This window comes from Pempheris klunzingeri, chromosome 8 (assembly GCF_042242105.1).
Source record: "Pempheris klunzingeri isolate RE-2024b chromosome 8, fPemKlu1.hap1, whole genome shotgun sequence".
In the NCBI taxonomy this organism is placed as follows: domain Eukaryota; kingdom Metazoa; phylum Chordata; class Actinopteri; order Acropomatiformes; family Pempheridae; genus Pempheris; species Pempheris klunzingeri.
The window spans coordinates 13,402,251-13,425,671 of NC_092019.1; the positions used below are offsets into that span (position 1 = coordinate 13,402,251).

Genomic DNA, 23,421 nt, shown 5'->3' on the forward strand with positions numbered 1-23,421 from the left:
TTATGTAGACATTGTTTTATATAAGGGACAATGTTTATCATTATTGCAAAAGAACCAAGACAGGATGAAGCAGGACCCCATTATCCCGGGGCTTCGTACCAAAGAAGTCATTAATTTGAGTCTAAATGTTGATCTAAAAAATTATTTTATTGATTTCAAAACGATTTTATTAGTTTTAAAGAATGATTTAATTACTGCGTCCATGGCAACGGTCGGCTACACAATAATGACGTAACGCAGAATGACGTATGTCGACCAATCAGAATCGAGTAATCAATAGTCATCTTAAGGGTCTGTTTAGGCAACCTAATGGTGAAATTAAAACCACAACTTCAGAGGATGGGAACAATCCCTCCAACATTTGAACTGAGGAGTATAGGGAAAACACTGGATCCCGTGTTTCCCATAATGCAACGCTAAAAGCCTTCTAAATGTCCACTTCTGTCTCAGTCTGCTCCACAGTCCCTCTCTTCAGCCACACTCTTTCACCCCCAGCCCTCAGCTCAGTCCTCAGCTCTCTCTTCCTCTCTGCAGCCCCTGCTCGCTCCTCCCGGGCCGTAGACTGTCCTCCAACTCCCCAGACACAACATCCTCAAGCTGTCTCCAGCTGGTTTGTTAACATATCTTATACCAGCTGTGTCGGCTCTGTTTTGCAGAACACTGGAATTACTGCACTCAGGATAATGAAGCTGTAAAAGGAACTATTTAGTGTCTTGTGAGTAATGATGGGATGCATCTGCACTACCCCCTGGCTTTTGTTCTAAAAGTGACTCATTATTTGCAATCAACATTTTTTTTTTTACTAGATGAAACTTTTAGAACATTTTTCTTTTGCTGATCATTTGTATGGTATGACAATGTTGTCTTTGCCAAGATGTCTTCTCAGTGCGCCAAGCAACTGAAGCCGTAAAACTGAAAATGAACTGTTCCTGACGAATCAAAAACAACAAATTTTCCCACATGGTCAGTGTAAAGTGGTATTTCCTGAGCATAGTGATTACTTCTTATCCAAGTTGACTTGTAAATAAATGAAGGTTCATTGAGGTCTCCCTTCGTTCTTCCAGGCTGACGCCCCTCTTCTGGACCTCATACCATATCCTGTGATAGCGACAGCCAAGGCTGCTGCCAATGTCCACACGCACACAGAGACAGCATGCCTTCTTGCGCTGTTGCTCACTGAGAGACCAACACTGTTTCACACTACTCTCACCATACCCTCAGTGTGCCTAACATGGGCAGCACTAGTCTGGTCATTTCAGATTTGATCTATAAGCCTATAGTTCTAAATTTGACCTCTCTTACATGACCGGGCAAAGCCGTCTACTTTCTACAATATCTTTTTCACTCTGAGAACTGTTACACGTTAACCAAACAGCCAACCAACCAAACAGTCAGTGTGTGTGTGCATTTAATAGGGTTTGATAGAGAAAAAAAAGGGAGTCTTTACATCCAATATGTGGCCCACTAACAAACAAATTGTGTAACACATGGCAACAGCCATTTTTTTACTGGATCCCTTTGATTTTACATGAATTACCTAATGGTTGATTATGATTGAAATGACAGGTCCAACATGTTAGATAGAGCAGGCTTAAACATTATCATTAATGTTCTATCTAAGCCCGTAGTCTTGGCATGGATGAGGAGGACAAATAGTCCCCCCCCATCCCACCCCCACCCCCCCTCTGTTCTGGCAACAGACTTTGGTTATGAGGCTGCGTCAGTCTTACTGATGTCTCAAGTCATTCGGCACAATATTGACGCAAAACAGGGCAATATGGGAAGTGGGTGCTGACAACCTTGGCCTAGTTGTGGTAGTCATTGTCATGGAGGAACTTGTGAGTAATCAACAGTGGTAGTAATCTAAAAGAAATTTAGAGGCAGATGTAAAGCAACATACTTTCTAACTTTACCCCAGCGGTATATAGCTGCACAAATACAAAGTCATCTATCTATCTAAAAAAAGGCATCTACACTTATATCAGCCTTGTTTGCACTTACACAGAAACTGATTGCTTTGTTCCGATGAAATTTCATGTGTAAATTTCTGTGGGAAATTACAAGGGAAATTTCCAAAAGGTTATAAATGCTTTAAGGCTGAAATCAGAAACCCCCCCAAAACTGCTGTTCAGCCAGTTGGCAGGATTTCCTTTATCCTGTTTTGTTACCAACGCTTCTGAGCAGACCATGGGTTAGAGAGGCCCTGTGAAGCAAAGCTGAATATTGGACAGGAGCCTTTTCAGAGTCACCATCTCACATTACATGGATAATTTGTTATGGGTCCTAAAAAAGTCAAGGAAAGCTTTTGAAACACGTGTGGGAACCTATAGATGACAAGATTGTTGTCACTCTCATGCCTGCATTGTATGAAACTGCAGCCAGCAGTCCATTAGTTCTGATCTAACAAACAAAATCTGTTTAGACGCACCTCTGAAACTCTAATAACACATTGTATCATTGGACGTAGTTTTGTTTTCGGAAGTGGGGGACACAATGAAATAAGATAAACGTTTACATATACAGCAAATTGCTGCATTTACTTATGACCCTTCTTCCCGAAGAAGGAGGGTCATAAAGGGCAGGTGATGCCTCGGACAGATCCACCGGACTGATCCTTTGGCCTCATCGACTGCTGGACTCTTTATTAGGTTGTTTGTTCGCTTACACTTGTTTATTTCAGTGAACTTTGTAAAGCACTGTGAGACACTCTGTTGTGATATTGGGCTATACAAATAAAATCGAATTGAATTGAAATTGAATTGAACTTACATTTGAATGGATCTATCAATAGCAGATTAAGAAAAGCAGTCTGATGGTGAACTGTGACATATTTGGGCTGCACTTTGCGCGACTATCTTGCAACTTAAGACAACTTTGACTCTGCAACATGTGCGCAGGCTGGCAGGTATATAGGTAGACAGGCAAGTCGGCTGGCAAGTCTGTCACAGACCTGTAATAAACTCATCCAATCATTTTGTTCTGACCGGATGAAATGATTGGACAGGGTTATTATAGGTCTCTGACAATTATAAACACCAGATTTGTTTTGTCAAACTATTTCATTTATTGATTGAGAGTTTTAACAAATATAACCAAAATGCTTGTAACATGACTTTAGCTAAAGGTTAATATAGGGTAGCCCTTTCTCATAGCTTCTATTCTATTACTGTTTGGCCAGTTAAAAAAGGAAACATAATTGCTCCCTGGTATTGCAAGAGGAAATGAAACGTATATCATACAATGTGCAATTTGGTACATTTCCTCATTTCCATACCTAATACACCACATCTCTTCTGAAACCAAGTATGCAGATGGAATTTGTGGGAGACAGGGTTGTATAGAGACAATACAGGCATTTTTCATAGTTTACCAGCAGAGTACGAAGGAGGAAACTAAACTTTTCAAAAGTATAACAGCACTACAGTACAGTGCTTAAATTTTACGTGTTCACAGTGAATCATTTTACGTATCCCTTTTTGCACAGAAGACATGTAATTGCAGCAAAAACACAGATGTAAATAATAAAATTAATGGCTTGATTCTAATTAGCTGCTTCAGTTTCAGTGTCCTGGTATTGTGCATGCTATCACACTGTCTTAGCTTACTAAGACAGTTATATAGATGCTAATATTATTATTATGCTGTGAATAGTATGAATAGTTGTCTGTTGTGAATAGGCCTATTATGTTCACCCCCTTGAGCAGTGCTCAACTATTTAAAATCTGAAGATTCAAACACGATGAATGCATGTTGATGCATTTCAAATATTTGACAGAATCAATAGTGACAGCCATCAGTCATTGTATATGCAGGCTTGATGTATCAAGCCAAAGCATCCAGCGGAGATTGAGTTGGGCCAGTGGTTAAGGGAAGATTCACTATTCATGGAGGAGAGAGTGTTCAAAGGCAGTGAAAGTGAATTGAACACGGAAAAAAAGCTTGCCATAACAGAAACTGATACAAGAAGTCTATACAAGGATTAAATGTGGTCTATTTGGACATGTACTCATGTACAGCGGATGATGTATCAATATGAAACTTGTCGATAGGGCTTTTTCACAGAAGACATATTGACATGTCACTGTAGACACAGAGGTGTAAATAGGAGGGCTTAAGATGATGATGAGTATGGGACTGCTGCATACAATGCAGCTTCATTTTCTGGGTCTTGGTATCTGTGCAGTGTGGCTCAATTGGACGCAAGAACATAGAACAGATCATTGATGTTATTAGTGACACCCATGCTTTTCCCACTATGACAAGTCAAAATGTCTGTTATGAAAAATGCTCCTTAAATCATCAGCTGTGCTACATTAATGCCTAAAGTCTGTCAAAGTGGATTATCAGCGTCTGTGAGATGTCATGTACTATAACTGTGTAGACACAGGGACTTGGGAAAAACCTTGATCACAATATTTGCTGCTGGGCCAATGCAATGAAAAGGACTCTTGAGGGATATCACTACCTCAGTCTGTAAGAAAAGGTTTTTAAAATATTAAACGCAAAATGCATTTGCACTTTATCTTCTTCACACTGTCCACTTCAAGCTGTATAGTTCTTTTTGTTGACGGTGAGAGTACTCAGAGTGTAAAGGAAGTTAGAATTTGTTTAAAGAAAATTATATTGTAATATATTGCAATAAAATAAAAAGGTCATGGTCAGCTGGGCCCTGTTTCCCCTTTGCTTCCTTTAACATCTACATGTCTTTTATTATCTTTACAAACTGCAAAGAATTGGCAACATAGGAGTTGTGTAAGCTTGTTTATTTGATGCATTCCTAGTCTAAAACATACATGCCTATACATGAAAAATGAGTTACACATTTATTTACTTATTTTCCTTCCCATACACATAATAACACAAATAATGCTTAACAAATCAACAAGTAACAGGTGTGGAAACAGGCCAAATAGCTCCATCTAGGAAGAAATGTGCATTATTACGCTCTACATGCATGCACATAAGGACTTCAGGGATAACTTTACAGTCATTGCGTGGTGTTTCCAGGGAGGTATGGAGGCAGTTGTTAAACACCACTTGTTAAACACTACTACTAGCCAGTAGTACCAGTGAGTTAGACAGTGACTAAAAATGCAAAAAATCCACTAATGAAAAAATAAAAACCAAGAAAATACCACAACTATTGTTTGTCACCAGCTAGACAGACATTAAGTGCCTGCAAAAGCCCTCTTATTTTCATCTCAATGAACCAGAGCAGATTTATAAGCTGTTTTCAGTCACCCATTACATTCCTTTTTGTGTTACGTCATTTTAATGTCACCATATATGGGCTTTGGCTGCCTTTTATGCCACAAGCAGTGCCACAGTTCAACATCATGTTGACTGACACTGGAAAAACTCTTCCACCCTTCTCTTTCCACTTTACTCAGAGAGTAAAATAACACAAGACCAGAACAAAGTCACTATTGTGAAGGATGAAATACATACAGTCAGACCGATTCTGGCTCCATCTGGATCAATGGATGTTACAGCACTTAATAAAATTCCATCTTTTGTCCAGCTCAGCCACTGGTCCCATTTTAACACAGTGATGCATTTGTGAACACCACTACAGAATTAAAAAACTTTACAGTGGTTGCCCTCACGAGGGCGCTATAAACCTTGTTCAAACCTACAACATGTATTAAATAAGTGATAGGGAAGACGTTTGCGTCAGGATGACCTGTTGATGTGGCTTTAATGCACCTTCATGACTTTATGTGAAAGTATCTTTTCAGACATGTCATTGGAAATTAATGCGGTTCTATAGATGTGAATGTGAATACTGAACAGGTTATGTAGAAGTTATTGAAACATTTAGCCCCAGTTTGTTTTTTCATCTGGCATTTCTCTTTCAGAAAAACAGCTCTGTGACTCAAATGTAATGATTAAACACTTGCTAGCTTTGTGTAGAAAGAGGTGTCTGGGTCGTGAGGAGTGACTCAGATGTGTGAGGTGTATAGGTAGGTGCTGTTGATGCTCCAGTCAGGGGGGAAGTCCTGCACTGGATGGCCCTTGACATGTCTCTGCATGGCAACTAGGCTGCTGCAGAACTCCATGCACACGGTGCACTGGTAAGGCCTGGCCCCGCCGTGAGTCCGCAGGTGCTTGATCATGGCTGAGTAGTCCCGTGAACGCTGACCGCAGCGAAGACACTCGAAGGGTTTCTCTCCTTAAAGCAGAGAGAAGCAGGGGAAAGAGAGGTGTGTTTACTTGAGAGAGGGTCTTGTACTTTTAGGCATTGAAAAGTGTTCTCTTTGCTACCTTTTGTCAGTTTTATATATATATATTGCTATTACTTGACTGCATTTATACAGTCTATTTTTTTCCTCAATAAGGGGGCCACCATCAAGCCATCATCTTGATCTTCATCGAAACAGTTATGCAGAACTTACATGAATGTCCTGTTAAGCCTATTTTGTCTGTGTTTTAGCGTGTTTACAACAAACTATCCTCTATGCTTTATATTGCTTTATATTTACATATGTTTTGGCCACTTGTGTCCATTACTTTACTCCAGCATCCAATTTGCAGAGAAGATTGCTTGACAAATCGATAATCCATTGCCTGATGGTACTGTTTTCAAAGCCATTATTGCATACATTGAATTGCACACTTTGAATCGCATTACCGCACAGAAATAATGAAGCTTTAAAAGCTGTTAAAGCAGACATGTTCACCGTTCATGGATGGATTTTCTATCTCACAGAAGTTTCAAGTCTGCAACTCTGCAAGTTTCTGCAAGGTAAGTTTCATAGTATTAAGAGTAGAAACTGTCAACTGCCTGGAACATGCTCAGAAATCACACAACACAACAGTCTGCTTTATAGCAAACAGTCTGAAACATGGAAAAGTGCTGGCAGAGTCGTGTAAACAATTAGTCTAGACAAGCACACAACTTTACTTTGTAATGGGATTTTGGACAAAAAGAAATATACTGAATATTGAAATGGATATTATTTGTAGTTTTCACTCTAATGCCCCACAAAGTAAAAGATCCTAACATGTGTAATGTGAGTACTCAGCAGCATCATTAGTCCCAGAATTGAAGTTTATAAATAAATACGTGTAAATGCTACGTACAGTTATTTCTGACAAACTATGAATAATCTGAGAGACGAGACTCACAAAGGACTTTTGTCTTGCACTGCAGATTAAACAATGTGCTTACCAGTGTGAACTCGGTGGTGTGTGTCCAGCTGATGTTTCAAACTAAACTTCTTGGGACAGTGTTGGCACTGGTGGGGTTTTTCTCCTCTTTGCTCTTGTCGATGGGACTGTGGTCCACGTTGCATCACACCTCCTCTTCCACAGAACTGACACCCTGCAAAGGCTTCACCTGTGCAAACATCAAGATGGGAAAGACGGTAGGTTTGCAATGGCCTGTGGCTTGACTTTTCACACAATTTCAATTTCAATACAATTTAATAGTTATGTGGTTCTATTCCAGGAACAGTCGAAAGTCTGGAAAAAGCGCTATAGGCTGATATATGGAACCCCCACCATGTTTTCTACTATTGAACACAGTAATAAATGTGCATTTATGAAATATTTTCTGGCTATATGCCTTTTTCTAAGAACAAAGGGCAAGAGCAAAAATCTACTGGCCATCAAAATGAGGAATTACTTGCAATAAAGTGAACTAAATTCATTTTAGAGCTGCAATAATTAATCAAATGATAAACTAGTTGTTGAAAATAAATTCAAAGCTAATACATTCAATCAATAATTTAAGATAGATAGATAGATGAATAATGATAGTATGAATAAAAAAAATATATAAAAATAAAAAATGAAATATATATATATATACATATATATATATAGGTGTGTGTGTGTATTCAAATGTACATAATTTTAATCACCTTTCACCAATACACAAGCCTATTTTATGTCAGCATCCTGTTAGTACAGGGTTGGTACAAACATACTTTTCTCTCATTCTGGCACTCATGTCTCGTCTGCACCTACACATGTTCGTGAGTCTTTTAAAATGACAAAGGTGTGATTGTGAGGTTTCAGTGCCTTATGTTTTTTAGAGTTTCTAAAGTGAGACCTTGGGCCTCATAGTACAGACAGGATGCTGAAATAAGGGGGACGGGGCTGTAGTAGGGGAAATTGAGAGAATGAGAATAAACCACAACAATTGAACACTCGCCACCCTAAACACAACCTACTGAGACCTTTTATCATAAGTTTCCTGTCCAACATTTTTTCAGTTTTTACTTTAAATTATATTTTCATTGCCCCTCAAGCAAAAGCAAAGGATAATAATGAAATGTGATAAAGCGCTAGAGAAGGCAGGTGCTTAAGTACCATTATTATGTACTTGTACTTATACTAATAGTTGCTCTAAGTTATAACACTTTTAACTGCACTGAAGTCTCTTGCAAAGCAGAGTTTTAGCGTAGCCTGATCTCTTGAAGCATGGACATAATGTTCCATTGAGCAGAGATATTAAACATCAGATAAACCATGTTTATCAGCTTGATTGTACAAGGCGAACTATCATACTCGCATATGATGTACACACATACATGCACATGCACACACACGTACACGCAGACTGTTGTTTTAGCTGTGTTTTTTTGTATTATTGCAATGGTTTACATTTATATCGGTAATTCAACAAATTAATATGTATGATTTTCTTTGGCATAGGACAAACCACTGTTTCCATGCAGTACATACTGTACTGCATGTATCTAGCTGTATCTAGTAACCACACGACTGCTCCTGCTGCACCATGCTCTGAAAACCACAACTCTCTTGATCACTTTCCATTGCGTAGCTACGTAGTTGGAGTCTGTTGAAGTTAGAGGTCATGATGAGAACTGTCTATCATGTTAAACTGATTCTACACAGGATAACTACAGCTACTGCTTTCAGCTTATTGTACAGTAATAACTGTAGATTCACTGTGTTGTGATCATTAAAAAAGGCAAGCGTTCCGTTTGTTGTAATCAGATCATTACCTGATGGTGTGGGGGCTGACTCCTGCAGCACTGGATCACCAAGGAGGCTTGCACTGCAGTGTTGGCAGTGTTTAACTCTCTCTGTGCTGGTCTTGGATATGCCATGGTAACTGTAGAAAATACATTTTTTAAAGCAACAGTTGCAAAAAAATTACACTAATTGCACCTTAAACAATAATAAAGAAAAACTGCTTTTATTTGTGCTACAAAGAGATACTTTAGTAGAGAAATATGCAAGAGTCTCACATGAAAGATTTCTCAGTCTTCACTATATTATGTGCTATCACAGATTACATCCTTAAACACCCTTTCCTTCCTCTCTATCCCCGACCACAACATATTTATAGCACGCGTTCAGAGCAAAAGCTTGTTTAACCTTCATATTAAGTACTGAGAGTGGAAGAAACAGGATAACGAGGTGACACGAACATGACACTATCTATAGCTATTTTTTCCAAAAAATGTTTTGAACAATTTCTTGTGGTGCAGATGAGGCCAGTCTAAATAGTGAAACTGTGTTTCAGTGGGTGGAAAATGTTGAATTCTGCAAAGGAGGGGAGAAATTTAGGGGGCTCCCCTTTACACACTGTTCCCCTTTACACACTGTTTACACACAAAATCAAGTGGGTTTCACACTATCAACTATCACCTAAGGACAGTGGCAATTAGAATTAGAACAAAATACTGTTTGTTTTAACATAACACAAATGTCATATTTAGATTAATTGTAAAATCAACTTATATGTATTTTGCTCTTTTGTGCTGTGCTAATGGGTGAAAACTAGGATTACATTCTATCAGAGAAACGCTTGACTGTCTAGGACTGGCAGGGAAGGGTTAACAGGTGAAACCTCTGTAGCTGGAAAGTGCAGGAGGCCCGATCGCACACATCTAACCGAACAGTGAGTCAAGTACTGTAGCTGTCGTAAGGGAACAACTGAGCAAATTAAGAGAATCTAAATGACTCTGTGAGAGGAAAAATAGGGAGACAATGACTGAAAATAAAAAAACGCACTTTTCAAAATGTCCGAGTGCTGACTTACCTCGGCGCACTGGTTTGAACGGTCCCATTAAATGCTCTCTGGCTGGGTTTTTTTCCTTTTAACAGATTACGCTTGATTATGCTTTCCATCCTGGCCGATCCCTCGTAAATGTTTTGTGTGTAATGTGGATGAAAGCCTGAGTAGCTCATTACTGAGTTTTGAAAATGGGGGCCAAGTAGTGGGAACATATGGGGTGTAGATAGGGAGAACGGATATGCTACATAGGACCGGTTTGGGGGCTGAAGGGGGTGAGCTGCAACCAAGTTTGAATAGTTCTCTGCTATCTGCCTCAGGGTGCTCACAGAGTTCAATACGTTTGGAAAAGTCCAGGAAGAGGAGAAAGAAGAGCTGCTGCTGGCAGGCCTGGTAATAACACTGTCTCTGTTATAGGGTGTTGTAGGGGCAGAGGTCAATCTGTGCCTCTTTCTAGGGGATGGCGGATGGTTATAGTTCTTAGTAGGATCAGAGGTTGGAAGGTTTTCCATGACAATGCTGTTGCTTGGCTTCTCCACTGGGAGAGAAGCCTCTCTGAGTTTCCCCTCTCGGACTGGACCTCCGTTTTGCTTTTTATCCATCTCCTCTGCACTTTCTATTTCTTCTTTGACATTGGTAATTTCTCTTCCTTTGCTCTCCTCTCTGGCTCTGTAGCTGTGGAGACTGTCCAGCTGCTTCCGGCACTGGTCCTCCAGGGGCTGCATCTCCAACAGCTGAGCAGCTCTCAGCAGCAGGTGCAGGTCATCCACAGACACGTCAAGAGTCTGTGTATAGGTGAAGTCCAGAACCTGCTCGAAGGTGTGGGGCGAGAAATAATCCAGGGTGCAATGGACAGGACTGTCTGTGTCCCCTTGGGCTAGATGCTGTGCTAGTCTCCTGCTAGCACAAGCCAGTACTAGCCGATGAGCCTTGAAAGTTTGACTCTTTACTGAGATTATAGCATCACAGAGCGACCCTGAGCGTCGTAAGGCATCTGCCTTCTGCAGGAAGTGGAAGTATTGCGTGTTGTTGATTCGGATCATTTCTGATGCTTGTAGAAATATAATCAAAAGTCTGAGAAGAGAAAGTCAAAAGGACAAAAACGTCAGAGAGGGATCACATCAGATTATGCCCACATTCTTTTGAAATAAATTCAATCTATTTGTGTTACCAGGTATGTGACATTTCAAGAAATGCTAAATTGCAAGTAGGAAAATCACTTTGCAAATCAACTGCAGGGATTGGCTACTGATTAACAGACAATGTATTTCTCTGTGGTTTGTACTGGGTTTTTTTTTCATCCTTTCCAGACAGCAAACCTATAGTGAGAGTTGAGGGGGCAGAATGTACCCAAGCTGTTGTCATTTAATTTCACTTAATTTTAACTTATATATCTACAATTAATTTGTGTAACAGGTTATAACACTTTGTTATAGTTCACACAATTTCTTTTTAATAGACCCTCAAATATGCAGAAAAACTTCAATCACAACCGTGTATGATATTGTGCCTGATTGTTATGCAGACCCATGGAAATGTACTCAGTTTTGTAAAAGCTTTGATATTCGGTGTTCACAGACACTCTAAAGCCACAAAGCCCTAACAGTATATGAAACCATGACTAATGACTGTACACACGAGTAAACATGAGTAAAGTTTGAACATCAACAACAATAACACTGTATTTAGACAAGATAAACATCAAATGCAAGAGTATGGGGGGGGGGGGGGGGGGTATGTAAATATGTAAGTATATTACAGAAATACTTGGAATTGTATAACTAAGATTGAGAATACATGGATGAAAACGCTGTGTCGACACTACCGGATGCCTGAGACGTTGTCATCTTCACACAGAACATTGAACATTTATGATTATACAGTGTGTGGTTGGTTTCTGCAGCCGAGGTCACAAGTACTGTGAGTTATTACAGAATTGTTTTTTCTTTTTTTCCTTTTTTGCGCAATCGCAACCCCATTCGGCCCTCTGATGGTGACTGTAAATGGAAAGTAGATGTGAAACGAAATGACATTTAGTTGTCTCATTACTGGAATTCTTTTTAAAAAGTGCATGCATATTTGCTTGCTCGCTAAATCTCTCTTTCCCTCTGTAATTAATCAACTTAAGTCATTGAGTCATTTATTTATCATTTAAACTAAACCACTAGCAGCATTGAGAATGAAAGTAACAGTGGAGCAGGACCAGTATCAGAAGTATTAGGTCACTTTTCAGACATCAAGCTTAAGATTTTAGTTTAGTATTTATCTGTTTTTAAAAGTCATCATCACGGTTAGAAAATGTGTAATGTTGAATCCACAATGTTGACAACACTTAAATTGAAATTACCATGCAAATCAAGCATGCATCAGTTGAGTGAGGCCTATTGTCTGCGTATATGAATATGAAGCAGTTGACCGATTTTGTCATTCCTGTCAAAAGCTGCCTGATCAAACTTGTTATATTATGCCTATAAATTACATCATTTAACTTATGTCAGTCTTGCAGATTTTTCATGTGATGTATTTTTTTTTACATCCAATAAAAATGACGTCTGTACAATACACGTTTGCGTATTTTGTACAGTAGTTATTTCACATGACAATAATAATAATAATAATAATAATAACAGTAATAACAACAATAATAATAATAACAGTAATAACAACAACAATAACAATAATAATAATAATAGTGCTATTCATATATTGTGGTGTTAGTGTGTTAGTAGTCATAGGAGCGGTACAATGACAATAGTAATACAACACGCGGATTCATGTATTTTAGGATAAATACTTTAAACAAAATACTTTAATCAAATACTGTAGTATTTTTGGTTAACAGTGGCTTCATTTATGTGCAAGGAGATTCTGCAGAAGTTTAAAAGTAGCGCTAGCGCCCTCATCGTGATGTTCTCTTTTCATTTGAGGACACAGATCAGAAATGTTGCCGTCTGTCAGTTGCAAGTGTAGCGCCAATCCATGAATTTTTGTTTCAATGGTTTATTAGGCTGCATATCCAAATACTGCAGCTGTATCCTACTCACATTGATGTAAAGCACCTGGCAGATGCTGTATAATTTTCAGTTATATATTGGAGTAAGGCATATCGTGGTGCCCTCCTGAGGATGTTGGCCTTTTATAAATAATTTTGCTCTTGTATTGTATTGTGTTTTATAATCGTTTAAAAGTCCGTACAAGTCTTTCATATCTTTAGAATACATTTGATTTTGTAATAAACAGACAACAATCAAGTCCCCTGATGCTGCTCAAATCTACAATGCACTCTTGCAAGTTGTGACATAGTAAACAGGTCTTCGCTCCTTGCAGTCACAGTGCTATCTCAATAGTTACACAGGGGAAAACCGTGCATGCATATGTCAGATTTACACATCCTTTGACAGGACATGAACTTACAGTCTGCTTCCCCACAGCTCACACATAAAGGACTGGAGTCACAAGAGAGAAACCTGAACTTTAAGTCATCTTGGACAACAGAAGATCAATAGTGGCATGTTATGTTGTGTTACAGTGGATCAAAGAAAATTACTAACTAAAAAGACCAAAGATGAGCAATGTTAAAGTGGTATGAGCTTGTGGTTTTAAGCTACGGAAATCTAAAAAGTAGAAAGTTGTGCGAGACACTTACCCAGTGTTTAGTAAATATTCTTCCTTGCAAATGAAGAGTTACCTCGCATCATGACTGTGAAGTGGCTTCTGAAGTGACATGTCTGTCTGGGTAAAGGTTTTGGTGTGGGGCAGCGTGGTTTCCTCATTTGTCTTTACAGTCCCTCCTCTTCAACTTATCTCTCCCTTATTGGTTCATTGATTATGGTGCTGAATGGTTTATTCTTTTGTGATAAAACGTGGTGACGTTCTACTAAGTAAACTAGTTCTTTTCATTTTTTGTTTTATTTATTAACTCAAAGCATGGATGCCATTTTACAATTTAATGTTCTCCAATTGTTGTACAATATAGACAACTAATATTGATATGTATGAAAATCCCAAACTAAACAGAATTCCAATATAAGTAGTGGATTTTCTGAAATTAAAAAAGTGTGTGTGTGTGTGTGTGTGTGTGTGTGTGTGTGTGTGTGTGTGTGTGTGTGTGTTTAGGTGTAGGTGTGTGTGAGTCTGACTGAGAAAGAGGGAGAGAAATGGGGACAGTGGTGAGAGGGATATATGCGTGCGCTACAGATGCTGTATACCTGTACATGCTGTACATGATTTCCTCCCCTCCAGCATCACTTGATGGTCACTACATTTATAGGACGTTCTGTGTCAAGACAAAACCACTTCAAAGAAACTGATCTGTGACAGGAAGCGTAAAGACAAAAGGCCCAGTGGTACCAATATGTAGGGCTAGGCTTCACTGAAACCTGCACCCTTGAAATAGAAATATCTGCTTCACCCGGTCGATATGTCAGACCTCAGTGTGAAAACCTGTAAAAATAGGCCAAGTGTAGAGAGCCGCTCAGTTCAGCAGACCTCGATAATTTAATCTATTATGACTCCTTTTTTTAGTTTTTTTTTAGTAATGATCAAGCTGAGAACTGCATATTTTTAAACATGCTTTGATTAGAAGCCCATTTATTGTTGTACTCTACAGTCTTACAGAACTTTTAATCATGTTCAAAGCACTTTTTTGTTGATTTTGTTATCTTATTTTTTCCATTTTTTTGTTCAAATTGAAAATGCCCAATTCTCTGTGCACTGCAAAAACTGCTGCTGGACTTTGGATCACTACCAACAGACGTGTGCTATGTCAGTTTTACATGAATTCATCAGTTAACAGAAGAGCCATCATAGGTTTCCAGGTTAAGTCTAAAGCACCACTGTCAAGAAATGATCTGTTTCTCAGAGACAGTGGGCAGTTGGTTGTTGGTAGAATGGTAAAATGTTTAAATATGAAAAAGTGTTGTTATTGTATACTTTGTTTGACATTCTCAAAAATGGTATTAATATGATAGAATTTGATACAATATGTGGATATTTATACAAAACTTGCCAGCTATATTTGTGTAATCCAGCTGGTGGAGACCAAAACAGAGCTAAAAGGAGGGTGAACATTGATCTTACATTCATCAGGCCTCCAGAAACACAACTCCAAATGTGTGCTGGATTTGCAAGTGTTGGCTAGAGTCTGTGTTATGCAGTTTGCTGTAGAGAATATGTAAAAAGTCCAAAGGATACCCAAATAGAAAGAAGACACAAACATGACAAGAACTCACGAAGAATAACAAACTGAAACAAAAACTAAGTAGCAAACACAGTTAGCAAACACAAAGTGCTCTCTGCACTTTCCTTTTTGAGTAACTGGGATAGATTGTTGCTGGTAAATTGCTGTTGGAGAGCAGATGGCAGTATTTCTGACGCAATGCAATCTAATTAATAGGAGACTGTATAAGCCCATGTAATATCACATGACAAAAGCCCTTTGAAGTCACATCTGGTATAAATCGGAGAGCAGCAGAAGGAAGATAGAATGGTGTTATGAGGTAAAATGTTATTGTCATAGTCAAGACTCCGAGAGCAGCTTTTCTTTATATAAAATTTTATTAATGTTACCTTCAGACAATAAAAACGTTTCAGAGTTTGCTGTTGATTACCCTGTTTACTTTCACTGACATGGTGAATATAATCAAATACATTTTTGATTATGTCTTTGGTATTTAAGCAGCATCTCTGTCTTTAGATTGAGCAACAATAATGTTTTTGACTATTGTTTAATTTCAGGTATGTGATCATTTAAATAATATATTTATAGAGCTGAATGTCATCAGCATAGCTGTTAAAATGAATACAAAATTTACAGATGTTATCTCAGAAATGCAAAGTAGATTTCAAATATGCAGTGAGAGCAAAACAAAGCAGTATGATGCACCAAAGCTAACTATATAATACTTTGAGTCTGTGTCGTTTTGGAGAATACAATTACAGATAGGACTAAAAAAAACTCCCACCCATGACTACAAATGTTGTCATGGGTGGGAGTTTATCAGGGTCGATCTCGTCTCTGCCAAGGCTGACTGAAATAAAAGTGGTCCTCAAGTCAGCCAGACTGATTAGTGAGGAAGGTAAGTGTACTTTAAGAGAAATTAAATGCGGTTAAAACACGTTACCAGACAGTTAACACTCTTTCAAGTATGCTGGTATGAATGGGAGTGATACTTGACGCATACTATTAATTTTACTCCCATGGAAACAATGGCCTTTTTATACATGTTATATAGTTTCCAGGTGTTTTTGGTTTTGAGGGAAAGGTTTTTAATGCCCTTGTAGAACTAATGGGAGTACAATTACAAATGGACCCTGCTGTACATCTTCTAAGTGATGATTTCAACGTTTCCCTTATGGAAAAAAGGCACAGCCTGTAACAACTGGGAAACCACAAGCGGGAGCGGTCAAAAACACAACTCGAGACAACAGGTAGTTAAAGTAAAAGTCTTTACTTGCAGTTTGGTACAAACAAACAAATCCAGGAAGGGCAGGGCAGAGGCAGAGGCAGAGTCAGAGTCGAAGGCAAAAACAGGAATCAAAAACCAGGAACATAACACACGAGGAAACTACTGGAACACTTGGCAGACGGACTGGCACAGAGGACAGGGGAGACACAGACTAATAAATACACTGGGTCAGGCAGGTAACGAGACCCAGGTGGAAGGGGTTGAGACACAATCAGTGGTGGTGGGAAAACACCCAATGGGAGGCAGTGAATCTACCTGAAACGAGGGGAAAGGGTAAGAAACCAAAAATAAAACAGGAAATAATGAAATATGAAGGACAAACAGCTAAAACCAAGAATGGGTCATGACAGAGTCTGACAGCCATTGGAAACGTGTTCATTGGAAAAAGTGTTCATTGGCTTTAGAGCATTTTTGACATTTCTTGAATGGAACTATCATCAGCAAGGGTGAGTGATGCACAAACAAACACATTTTTAATGTGAACAAGTTCAATATATAACTTCTATCTAAATAAAGATGCTCTGTCTAAACAGATTATTATTATCCTGGTAGCCATTGGACAGAATCCTAAATGGGACGATATAAGGATGGTACTGATATTTTACGTTTTACAACTAACACCAACTATACACGCAATCAGGCCACTAATTAGTATTGTGCCAAAAAATTATCTAAAATTGACATGGCTTGTCTTCAGAGGTTGCTTACATTTTGAATTACATCTGCAACATCATGTGTCGGTCTCATTGCAGTTACTATAGGTTTATGTGATTCATTTTTGGCAGTGATAAGTGTACTAGGTAAGACATGACCTTGACTTGCATGTTTTTATATAAAATCTATATGTTCTATATACACTACTCACAAAAAGTTAGGGATATTTCGGGTGAAATTTCAGGATGAACCTAAAATGCATTCTAACCTTTCCAGGTGAACTTAATGTGACCTTCTCTAAACCTTTGAATGCACATGTCCAACTGTTCAGTGTTTCAGTACTTTTTGCACAAGGTGATTAACAGCAAAATTCACAACAGGTTTGATCCATGAATCGACCAATACATTTCCTGGTTCAGTTAGAATTGGTATTTAAACAGTCCTCCTCATCATGCTGTTCACATTCTGACATCATGAGACCAAGACGACACCTAACAATTGATCAGCAGCACCTCGCCATTGCGAGGCTTCAAACAGGAAGTCCTCAGATGGAAGTTTTCACTGAGTTTAGAGGGTCACAGAGTGTCACAGAGGTTGTAACAGTGATACAGAGTGACTGGAAGAGTCACAGAAAGGAGAGGAGTGGACGTCCTTTGGTCACATCCCAATTTATTGAGACACTGAAAATTTTTTGTTGTGGTATACCTACCACTGTTGTTAGCTTTTCTTTCAATAAATTGTTTAAAATGAAGAAACTACCATTGCATGCTTCTACTTAAATGCCCTACTTTCATGATATAATATCACTGTAGCATTAACTTTTTACATTTTCCATAAATTTCACCTGAAAGTCAAATACCCCTAACTTTTTGTGAGTAGTGTATGAATATGAATATGTATATATAGTCAAACATATTGGAAAAAATCTTTAAAAAATCCTCTAACCAAGAACTATTTTCCAAATAAATAGTATTCAAACCCTCGTTGTGTTCTTTACACTTTCACATACATGGTAATGGAACATGCATGTAGTTAAACACATTTTGGTTTCCTTGCAATTCATGTGATCAAAGGATGATGTATTAGGAGAACAACAACCGTAACCTTTCCAAGTTATTATTCCATTTTCAGTTTAAGTGCTTTTTTCCCCTGCTATGCATTACTTCTTGCAATGCTGACCATCTATGCGAACTTAATCTGTGTGTTTGTGAGTGTATGCATGTGTATGTGCATAGGTATATGCTGAACTTTGAGGCTACTGTGCATCAGAACAGTTATAATCAAGTATTGTTCAAACCACTGGACAGTCTGATCTCATCTATTCCTCTCATAGAAATTAGCATTACACCAACACGTAAATGTCAACTTGTGCTATAAGGGAAGGAGACAGCCAGAGCTGATGCAGAGGGCTTTACCTACCAGTAATATCAAGACTGTCAGTCCCCCACATGACACTCCTAAGCACCTGCTATCCCCTCATTGTCAGTTTAACATCTGACACTCTAACCAGCATCAATGCTGACTCACTATGGTGTTGAACTGTGTGGGGTATTTGAAGTAAATGCTCATCTGTGCACATTCTGCATTAGTGTGACCTTACACACCCACACATCTCGTATGATGTTAATGATAATTTATCAAGCGCGCATCACATGTGATAACATCTTTGATGTACCTGCCAAGGTTTTTAATCTCTGCATACTAATGGGTTTCATATTGCTGTTTTGTTGAATGAATCAAAGTGTCACTGAACTAAACAAAACGCACACTAAGACTGCGATGTGATAAAAGTCTGGGTTAATATGAGTCGTCTTATGTTACCACAGTGGCGGTATTTGAGCAGTTGACTTCAGAGGAACCACTAACAAGATGACTGATGTGCGCTGGAGGCATCAATGACGAACTGTCACTGTACAGCCACAGAGCCTTTTCACAGTAATCTGGGTAAGCAGGACTACCCGTCAGTATTGTGGTTTGGAAGAAGTGAACCTTGCAGGGCTAGGGGCTGGGGCTTCTCACTTCTTTGTAACTTGTGGGTGAAGGCAGTGTGGGGCCTACCCACGCTAGTGTCAGGCCTGGCAGTCCCAGGTGAATTAGTGCTTGGGAACTGTGTCATGGCAGCTTATTTGTTGGTTTTACAGAGGGTCTGGTGTTAATTAATGCTTATCATGACATGTAGTACAGGACTGTAATTTGATTAAAGCAGTCATTTGCTTAGAGATAAAAAAGAAATGAACAAACACACACACACCACAGCTCAAGTATATCATGACTCATTGCACTACAGAAAGTTCAAAGAAAAATTCTCATCAGTTACCAACAATGTTACACTAACTTGGAGATTATCATGGCTAATTAGAAGTATACTGTCCTGTACTGTCTCTTGTGTTGGATTTCTCTGTACCATTTTTTTTTAGAGTTTCAATGTGCGTAAATATGTGTTTTATCTCTGGTAGCTATATTACACAACTCAATATGGGCATTGAAACTGAACGAATTTGCTTAATTGATTTCACTGAGGTTAAGGAGGTGATATGTGTCAACATGTAGCTTTTCCTGACATAGGAAACGAACTGCAATTTTGGTCGCACAGAAACGACACTGTGGCTTAAGGAGACTGAAACTCCATACTGAGAACTGAGAGAAACCCTTATCTGCCACCATACCTTCACCTTGGTAGACTTTTATCTCGTAGAGACTGTACTATCAAATGCATTATATTACATCAACTTCTGATACGTGAATGTGCAGGATTTTTGACTTGAATTTCAGGCCTTAACATCGTTATTGCTGTCAAATCACATCTTGCGCACCCAGGTAAACTTTTTTAGGCATTCAGTGATTAAACTAATTGTAATTTATATTGTAATTAAAGGAAAGCAAATGTCCTTTAAGTGTACCTTAGGTTTCTTTTTCCAAAGAAATTCAACTGACAAGATGCAAGTGGAGGTAAACCTAATTTTCCAGTATGAATGAGTCTTAGAGTTTCCCTGTCTTGTCTGTGGCTTTTACATCATACGGTTCATTACATCATGTGACCATAGTGTCAGTCTAAACCAAGAGAGAAAATCTGAAAATGTAGAAGTGAATCAATGCACACAGACGCAGTATTTTATGGGTCATTCATTTTTATTACACTATTAATTAGCTTGACCAGTTTTAATTTCTCAGATTGCTTGCAAATACAGTTACACAACAGAGAACATTTTGCCAAATTCAGGAATATCTGTCTGCTAATTTGTGGAGCGTGTCTTTGGTTAAAAGTCTGAATGAAAATGAAGAACAGCTCTCTCAATGAATGCTATCAACATCCCTAGAATCAATGCAGTATATTTGAAACAGACAGACAGAATCAATGTCTAACATTTAGCAACCTGTACACAAATTGAGTCATTTGGGTCTACTTGTGCTTAGTGCCACTCCTTGTCAATCAGGCAGAGGCCATATGTCTGTCTCTATTTCACATTTCTGAATGTTATAAACTTGTCAGTGTTTTCTCAAACACGCCTCTAAAATTACATTACAAGTGAAAAGCATGACCCTTGATCCAACCGATTATTACATAGAAATAAAAAATACAGAATAATTACATCCAAAACACAGCATTGTAAAAGGCAATAATGCAGCAATTAAAATCTCAATAACATTGTTTATATTTTGTTGGGAAGTAGGGGGACAGACCAACAAAGAAGTCTAGAGTTTGACAGAGGACGTACGTACAAATGTGATTTGAGTAACTACAGTATACACCATTCTACGTCTGCTAAATGCTGGTAGGAAACCTTCAGTGGTTTGGGAAACACAGGCAAGCTTATTCTCATCTATGGTTTCAGTAGTATCATTACAAGATCAACTGACTTAAACTGTGAACATACAACGTTTTCATTCACTAACGTAGCTGTACAAATTATACAAGGGCTATGACTTCTCTTCACCTGTCATAACGCAACCGCAACCTGCAATTAACCTGCCTAACGAGAAAAACAGAAGAATAATGCCAAATCATAATTTTGATAGTCAAACTCTTTTGCTTATTTTAAAGCAAACTTTACAAAAAAAAAAAGAAAAAAGTTATGAGTAAATGACTTCCTCTGAATGGACAAATGCAGGTTTTTAAAGAAAACGTATGTAAATAATTAAAATACGCACTGATTTTGGTATGGATTATCTATACTATAGCATATAGATGAAGACTGTTGAACAAAAAGCAACATCCCACAATGTGACCTTCCTTAATCAAGATGGTCTGATGATAGAATTAAGTTGCTAATGGAAATCAACCTGACACACTAAGCAGATAACAATCAGCCAGAAAAAAGGGGCAATCCCTTTTTTACTTACCTATACAGGGTACTATGTTGATCATAAATATGACAAACTACAATGAGTCATTCAGTGAAAAGCTATTTATGAAGAAAGGAACTTAAATAGAGCATCTATAGAGTACTAACATTCAATGTTGAGTCCAAATTTGTCAAACTGGCAGCTTCAAAGACATACAGCATGTTTTACAACTATCATGCCTGAGTGTGGTCTGGTTTTAGGGCTTACTACACACACTGACACCTCACATTACTATAGCTGTAGCCTCTGTACACTTCAGCCGCTCTGTAAAGTATAGCACACCAAGTGCACACCAAGTCCTTCTGTTCTAACACACACCTGCCAAATGTGAGAATGAACAGGCTGCTACAGGAAGTGTCGAGAAGAGTATCAGGCATGTAGTCTGTCTGTTGGATGTGTTGAGCTTTACTACTTGTTCTACTAGGGGGATGATGCATTACTGAAAAGAAGATGGAATCTCAACGTCTACCTTAAATACATTCAGAAAGAAGTTACTGTGTCGTTGTCTTGTGCTGGTTTTTACAACAGTCCGTTTTCAATCAGCCATGTTAGGAAAATGTTTCTCCTTCTCGCAACAGCACAATGTATTTTTATGTAGTATTCCATTACACCAATGCAAATTAATCATAGAAATGTCTACATCTAGTAGTATGTATTTCTTACGTTATTTACAGTGTCCATTTTGAACGGTGACATTTCCGACTTTTCAAAAGCAATGACGAGAACAACACAAATAAATACAGCAGCATCACACACCAAGTTGTCATGCTTTCATTAAAATAATGGACTTCTAATTATTCCGTTTTAGAGTTCTTTAGGTAGCAGTACAAATAAAATAAACTAATTTACAGAGTAAATTAGCTAAATGGAATATTTGGTATATTTTGCCAAATAAATAATAATATCTAGGGCGGATCCTTAAAGTCAAAAACATGATGTTTTGTGTACCACAAGCACATACCCCTGTATCGACTAGTGTGGTCTTTTTGGCCTTCTATGTTTAAGCTAAAGCCTAAATGTCTCACACATTCAAAGTAAACACCTCCACATTCCTCACTCAATGTTTATGTCTTAATATTAGAGGTACTGTCCAATGTTACAGTAGCTCATGGAGGTAAGTTTAGTTTGACAATTAGCTTGGTACTGTAATTGCCCTTTTATCACTGAATGGGTTTTAAATTTAGAATTACAGCATAATTTAACTAGCCTGTCACTCACACTCATCTACACAGATACATTATATCTAACTGTGGTACAATTTGAACAAAGAGAGTACTACTGAAAAATAAATACTATAAAGCATTATGCACCGTTCAACTTCAGTTTCTAGTGAGGGGCAGTGGGTCAAGTCATGCCACTGGGATGGTTTTCCTGCCTATAAGGTGAATGTTTTCAGGATTATGAAATGCTGTGGCACCACTAATGGAAAGAACAACCCTCAGACTCTAACCCAGAGGAGTATGGGATTACAATCGGTGATGTGAGTTTGTATCATATCTCATTATTCACTTTCTGGTAATGATGATGGGTTGCTGTTGGTCATTTACAATGGGTTTGGGACGTACCCCGTACTTATTCAGTTACTTTATGTTTGCAACACATCTTAAATCCATCAAAGGGAGTGTAGCTGGGACACCACTGTAAGGAAGAGTGGGGAGACAAAACAAGTGGTCAGGCATGACTTGTCGGCAGCCCCGATACCTCAGTTCATCTGTTCAAAGAATTTGTAGGTAGGGTTTTCATAGCCGTGGTTTTGCATTTTGTTGAGCTGTCGTTCTTCTGGTGTCAGCATGGGGTCAACCTGCTGCAAGACACACAAAAGCTCCAATTATTACACACTAAAGACAAAATCAAGGACCACGCCATGAACTGAGATGTGAATATGGAATCAATGAGTAGTGACTGTTAGCTTGGGATGGCTGGAAGGCCATAATTTTGATTAAGTGATCTGGGTCTCTTTGGCAG

The 23,421-nt window shown here is 38.4% G+C and overlaps 2 protein-coding genes across 2 annotated transcripts in view; both read right to left on the reverse strand.

Annotated features, from left to right (window-relative positions):
• Window positions 1–4,801: 4,801 nt before the first annotated feature.
• On the reverse strand, window positions 4,802–13,692 carry zbtb32 (zinc finger and BTB domain containing 32). Its single transcript, XM_070834655.1, has 5 exons — window positions 13,638–13,692; window positions 10,019–11,065; window positions 8,976–9,085; window positions 7,172–7,339; window positions 4,802–6,172 (listed from the first exon to the last, which is right to left on the reverse strand). Exons 2-5 carry the CDS (start codon window positions 11,032–11,034, stop codon window positions 5,943–5,945), a joined length of 1,524 nt encoding a protein of 507 aa, XP_070690756.1. The 5' UTR covers window positions 11,035–11,065; window positions 13,638–13,692; the 3' UTR covers window positions 4,802–5,942.
• Window positions 13,693–20,233: 6,541 nt separating this feature from the next.
• The window catches only part of aplp1 (amyloid beta (A4) precursor-like protein 1), a 32,464-nt gene continuing 29,276 nt past the window's right edge, over window positions 20,234–23,421 (reverse strand). Inside the window, exon 17 of the mRNA XM_070834643.1 lies at window positions 20,234–23,260. Within this exon, the coding sequence (XP_070690744.1) occupies window positions 23,159–23,260 (102 nt within the window). The 3' untranslated portion in view covers window positions 20,234–23,158. The remainder of the gene's footprint in view (window positions 23,261–23,421) is intronic.